Raw genomic sequence first — 6,163 nt, forward strand, 5'->3', positions numbered from 1 at the left:
TGGCAAGAAGAGTGTGTATCTTAAAGCAAAAGTTTTAATAAAAAACAAAATAACAAACAATACAGGAACAAAAGAAAAAGCCGAGCACAGGTGTTAGAGAAGCCTCTGACACTGTGCTAAGACACCTTAAAAAGCACCTGAGCTCCTTTGTGCACCTTCGTAAACACTCAACGTTTTAGGAGGAACAACCTGGCCTGCTGCCAATAGAAGCAGCTACAGGTTCTGAAAAACATTTCCACAGCCCAACCAGTGCCCCTGTGCTGGCTCTGGGCCAATTACAATGAGAAGAGCATGGGAAATTCTAGTTTAACTTCATTATATGTTCAAAGGTAAACCAACACTCTTTTCATTATATAGAAACACCTGCTCGTGTGTGGGGGTGCATTCCTACACCCCTGCATTCCTTCCTGCCTCGAAGCCTGCATGCATGGGGTCCTGGGACATTTCTATCTGGTTTCCAACACCCATCCCTGCTCCCACTGTCCCCATCCCTGTCCCCATTGTCCCCATTCCCATTCCTGGCTCCTAGAGAGGAGCTGCAGGACACTGGAAGAAGGAACCCGGATTCATTGCCCAAAGAGGGGTAATTTCACACCAGCACTAAAGCATTGGGAATATCTTGGCTTTAAAACATTGGAAAATGGTAAAATGATCCGTTAGCAAGAGCTGTGGGGTGGGTGGGAGCAGCAGGATGAGCTCTGCCGGCAGCTCTTGGCTTTCCTGGGAAGAGGAAGGGGCTGGATCCAGCTCCGTGGATTGCTCAGGCAGTGATTCCTGCTGGGATGAGAGAGGGTCACGGTGTCACCCTGTCCCTGTCCCCATCCCACAGGATGGACCTGGCTGGAGCCCATGGAGAGGGGGAGCTGCTCCAGAATCCCAAGTGATCCCATCCCAATCCTGCCTCAATCCTGTTCCATCCATCCCAACTAATCATGCACTGGAATCCTGCCCTGATCCAGAATCCCACCTCATTCTGCCCCAGTCCTCCTGCCCCAGTCCTACTCCATCCATCCCACATGATCCTGCTCCAGACTCCAGCCCTGATCCCACTCTCCAATTCCATCTGATCCTGCTCTGGATCCCTGCTCTGATCCAGAATCCAGCCCTGATCCCAGTCTGTCCATCCTGCCCCGATCCCCCTCTGCAATCCCACCCTGATCCCACTCCACACCTGCGGTCAAGTCGTTGGCCCCCACACCTTTTCCTGCAGAAAAAGAAGATCCATGAGATTCCAGCACAGATCACACACCAGGATTAACCCCAGGATCCACCCTGGGATCTGCACAGAGGGGATCCAGAGCTGGATCCACCACTGGGACTCACCGGCTGCCATGTTGTATCCATCCCTGTCCCTCCTCCCTGTGGAAAAACAGTGGGATCAGCGTCAGTGGCACAGGATTCCTGAACGGTGCCGGGTGGATCCGTGCCCCTTCCCGACCCCCATCCCGTGTGTTACCGGATTGGAGCTTCCAGACAATGAATCCAATGAGGACAGTGAGGATGAGGATGGCAGCGATGACGGACACAGCGACCACCACGGTGAGATTCCCGCCAGATGTCGGCTCTGGGAAATGCGGGATGGTGAGGAGGGGAAGGGGGATCCCCATCTGGGAATTCCCAATTCCCACATTGCCAGCCTCACCCCAAGCGAAGATCCCGGGCTCCAGCATTCCGGGATGCTCCACCCGGCACCGGTACTGCTCCCGCTCCTCCGGCAGCGCCTCGATCCTGGCCCAGGTGTGGAAGGTGCCGTCGCTGTTGGGAACGATCCCGCCCCACTCCGTCTCCTGATCCCACATTTCATCCCCCTTCAGCCAGTTGACTCTGATGGTCTTGGGGTAGAATCCGTAGGCGTGGCAGGACAAGATCAGCGTCCCGTGTTCCTCTTTTCTGGACACATGGACATCAGGGGGCTCTGGAATGGGATAACGGTGAGATGCATCCATGGAATTCCATGGGAATGGGATGGAGGTGAGATCTGCCCATGGAATTCCCACTAGATGGGATGATAGTTACATCTACCTATGGAATTCCCACTGGAATGGGATGGGGGCGAGACCTGCCATGGAATTCTGACAGGAATTACTGTGTTCTCCAATCCTTCATTCCCAAATCCCAAATTCCCACCCACCTTTGCGCTCCAGCTCCTTCTGCCCATCTCTGACGTATTTCCAGAGCCATTCAGGGCACTCGTGCTTCACATTATTTGTCCACCTTTCAGCCATGGTCCCTTCATGTTCCCAGCGCCTCCTGGTGATCTCAGCAGCACCATTGGCCACCATGAATCTCCCATATCCCAGATCAAAGGAGATGAAATCCCGCCCGTCGTAGCCATCCCGGTAGGATCCATGGACACTCCCGTCAGACAAGATGTCACAGCCATAAAGCCGCTGTACAGTGTGGAGACCTGGGGGGATTGTACCCACAGAGACCCATGGAATTGTGTCCCAGGCCCACAGGGCCCCATTCCAGCCCTATGGAGACCCAGAGTCTGATGGAGACCCACAGAGCCTCATCCCAGCCCCTTGGACCCCCATGGATGCATATCCCAACCCCATGGGATGGAACCCCAGGGATCCCAGCCCGGCCCCACATATCCCATTCCAGCCCCACAGTTCCCCCCACTCACCCCCGCTCTGGTTGTACCGGTCCCGTGCTATCTCCAGGTTCCAGGCAGCCACATGCTGGTTCCTCTCACTGATCTGGGTCTGTAGATCCCAATATCCCGGCTCAGCTCCATCCTTTATCCACTGTGTCAGCAGCTCCTCCCGGCCCCGCTCGCTGTCGTAGCGTGTGATGGGGATCCCATCCACAAACCCCATTTCCATGAACTGGAGGACCCCCGGGCTGGGCTCTGACACCGATACTTGCAGGTAATGCAGGGAGTGGAGAACTGGGGGGACACAGAAGTTTGGGGGGTCAGGGATCAATGAAAGGGGAAACTGGAGAGCTGGGAAAGGGTTTGGGGACCCCCCTGAGACCCCTGGGATGGCCGGGACTCTCTGGGACCATTTGGGAAGCGGCGGGAGTGGAAAACGGGGGGGAAAAGGAAAGTTGAGAGATCTGGGGGGTCCAAAGTGTTGGGAAAGATGAATCAGGGAAACCTTATAAATATGATTGCTTGGCAAAAGATTCTGAAAATGTGAAACCTGTAGTCGAGATAGAAATGGAAGCTCACTTTGAGTTGTAGGGTACATTAATCCCATTAATTACTATATAACCTGAAAACAACAGCCTGGGCAGCTGAAGGAGAATTCCTTTGCATTGAACAATTACCTTTTTAATTGAATCCCTTTTGATTGAACAATCCCCCACTGCTGGCTGAGGGATCCAAAGGTCAATGCAGCAAAACAGAAAAGTCTAAAGAGTAGTTTTTAGAGTTTAAAATATAACACACAGTAATGTAGTAGTTCTCACAGGCTGTGTGTAGATTCTATAGGATTTTGTGTTTTGTGTTGGTTGGTCACTGTAAATTAGAATATTCATCACAAAAGGAGATAGAATGGATTGGAACCAGGACCTCACTCTCTTTTCCCTGCTCTTTTCCCTGCTCTTTTCCCTGCTCTTACCTCTGCTCTCTTCCCCCTGCACTCTGACCCTGCCCCCTCTCCTCAGCCCACACCCTCTTGCTCTCTCTCATTCTCTCTTTGGGCCCCTCTCCAGCCCAGGCTGGTGGCTGAAGGCAAAGCCCTTTCTACCCACGGCCCTGCAATAAACCCACATATTGTAGAATATCTCAGGTTTGCAGAGTCCCTTGTCCCAGTAAGTATCGGATGCCTCTACAGTCTGGCACCCAACTGTGAGAAGGCCGATTCTGTTTTTTCATCTGTGGAACCCCGTTGACGGTAATTATAACTGCCAGTTGTTTTTGTTTTGTTTTGTTTTTCTTTTTTTTTTCTTTTTACACCCCAAACGGCCGTCCGTGAGCACGGATAGCGTTGCGAGGCACCGCTAATTTGGAGCTCTTAAAAGGTGTTTCCACGGCAATCCCTAAGCCTGGCTTAGAGGGTTTGCTGGTGTGGGAGGGAGCATACTCGGGCTGCTGAAAGGCATCCCGGTCGGTATAGCTCTTAAAATATTTTCTGCGGTGCCCCGGGAGCTGAGCTCTCAGAGGACCCCACCGCATGGTGAGCCCATCCCAGAGTCGCTGCAGAGACCCGTGAATTGGAGCTCGGTAAATATCTGTTCGCGGCAGGCCCCAGGCTCGGCGAGACGTTGCTGAAAGCAGCGCCTAACCGGAGTCTTGGAGAGCCCTCGCTGCGTGGTTGGTGGATATCCCGTGGGGTCCTGAGCACAGAGGGACCCGGCCACGGTGGGTGGAGCCCCATAACTGCTTGGCCAGCAGCACATTGGAGCTCTGACGGACGAGCCTCTTTCGACCCCCTGATAGGTGAGTAACAACCGGTGTTATCATGGGACAAGGTTATTCTGCCCCAGATAGAACTCTCTATAAACAGTTAAAGCATTTACTTAAATCCAGCCCAAGTAATTTGCCTAAAGATGAGCTAAAAAATCTCTTAGCTTGGACTCTGAACAACTTCCCAAATGCTGACCGTTCAGCCGTTTTTAGCAAAGATTTTTGGGATACAGTCGGGGTTAAGCTTTTTAATAACATCTCCCGCCGGGATATGGCTGCTGCGGAGCTGGTCCCAGCTTGCAGGGCGCTCGTTGAATTGTTTGCTGCAGGAGCCGCTCCGCCGGTCCCGCGGCCCCGTGTGAGCCTTGCTTTCGCGGCCCCGCCCCCGCCGGCCCCCGCTTTCCCCGCTCCGGTCTGTGTGGGGCCACCCCCCGAGCACGTGGCCTCCACTTTCCCCGCTCCGGCCCCCAAGGCCCCGCTGACCACCGCGGCACCCGCCACCCCACCGGGCCCCGCAGCCCCTCCCCATCCCCCTGCGGTCCCGGCCCCTCCTGCCGCTCCGGCCCCTCCTGCCGCTCCTGCCCCTGCCACCCCGGCTGCCCCTCCTGCCGCGGCCCTGCCCCCTCCTCCCGCCCCGCCCAGTGCCTGCATCGCGGTCCCCCCGGTCCAGCCCCCTCCTGCCGCCCCTCCAGTCCTGCCAGCCTCTGCCATTGTTGCAACCCCCTCGCTGGCACCCCCACCCCTCGCAATGGTGCCAGTAGGGGCACCGGTCCCGCCTGCGTCCATCCTTGCTGCAATGCCACCACCTCCTGCTGCCTCTGCTTCCCCGATACCAGGCACGCCTGTCGCGGCTGCACAGGCGCTCCCTGCACACCCCGGCCCGGAGAGTGTGGCAGTTCCAGTTCCCTTGCCCCGGCACTACCGTCCCTACGCTGCCGTTTCAGCCCAGCCGCCCGCTGACCTTGCAGCCCCGCTGCCCGCAGCCCCACCCCACCAGCCTGCCGTGTCACTCCAGCCTCCCGTTCCTGTTGCACCCGCGGCACCCCCGGTGCTCGCAGCCCTGCCACCCCTCCATCCACCACGGCCTCCCGGTTCCGAGCAAAACACTGCCCTGCCGCTGCCGCACGCCACTGCCACGGCAATGCCACCGCTGCCCGCTTCCTCCGCGCTCACGCCGATGGCACCCCCCGAGCCTCCACCGCCCGACCTGTCCGCTGCTGCCCAGCCCAGCCCAGCCACCGCTGTGTTTCTGCTTTGCTCCCCTTACTTTAAACAACTACTGAAAAGTACCCTGGAAGGACACACACCTAATGACTGTAAAAACCCTGCTACTATAATTCTTACAAACTCACACTACATGACACATCAAACTTTAAAACGCATTTTTCATCATCCGAAAGGGGGAGAAACTCAGGCTACACCTCAAAGAAAGTTGAATATAGCCTTGTACCTTTATAATTTCTTGAACAGCTCTGCAGAGGAGCCTGATCCCCCCATTTATAGACATTTTTTAAACAACAAAAAGACAAAACTAAAAGAACATCCCCACACCAGCCAGTTACCTTCCAAACAGAAGCTAAGAGGCAAGCACCCAAACCTGAACTGCACAGATTCATCAGAAGAAGATGGCCTGCGAGAAACAGCTCAAGAAAAAAACTGGACTTTCGTTATTTGTGTGAATGCACGTTGTTTTTACCATTTTGTTTTTAGTTTTTGTAGTGAAGCTTTACCTGTAGATCAACCAAAGACGAATGTCTGGGTTGTTTTAGCCAGGTCTGCAGGCTCTGACACCATCTGCTCATCTGA

At 55.0% G+C, this 6,163-nt stretch overlaps 1 protein-coding gene across 1 annotated transcript; it reads right to left on the reverse strand.

The window, feature by feature from the left end:
- Positions 1–505: 505 nt before the first annotated feature.
- LOC310923748 (class I histocompatibility antigen, F10 alpha chain-like) lies at positions 506–4,053 on the reverse strand (the record flags this gene model as incomplete). The annotated part of the gene is made up of 7 exons (XM_083885675.1): positions 506–774; positions 1,324–1,359; positions 1,457–1,564; positions 1,643–1,915; positions 2,132–2,407; positions 2,630–2,893; positions 4,035–4,053. The coding sequence occupies 7 exons, from the start codon at positions 4,051–4,053 to the stop codon at positions 761–763; spliced, it is 990 nt and encodes a 329-aa protein (XP_083741801.1). The 3' UTR covers positions 506–760.
- Between the last annotated feature and the right edge of the window lie 2,110 nt (positions 4,054–6,163).

The sequence above is a fragment of the Zosterops lateralis genome (assembly GCF_965231275.1).
Source record: "Zosterops lateralis genome assembly, contig: HAP1_HAP1_SCAFFOLD_255, whole genome shotgun sequence".
Classification (NCBI taxonomy): Eukaryota; Metazoa; Chordata; class Aves; order Passeriformes; family Zosteropidae; genus Zosterops; species Zosterops lateralis.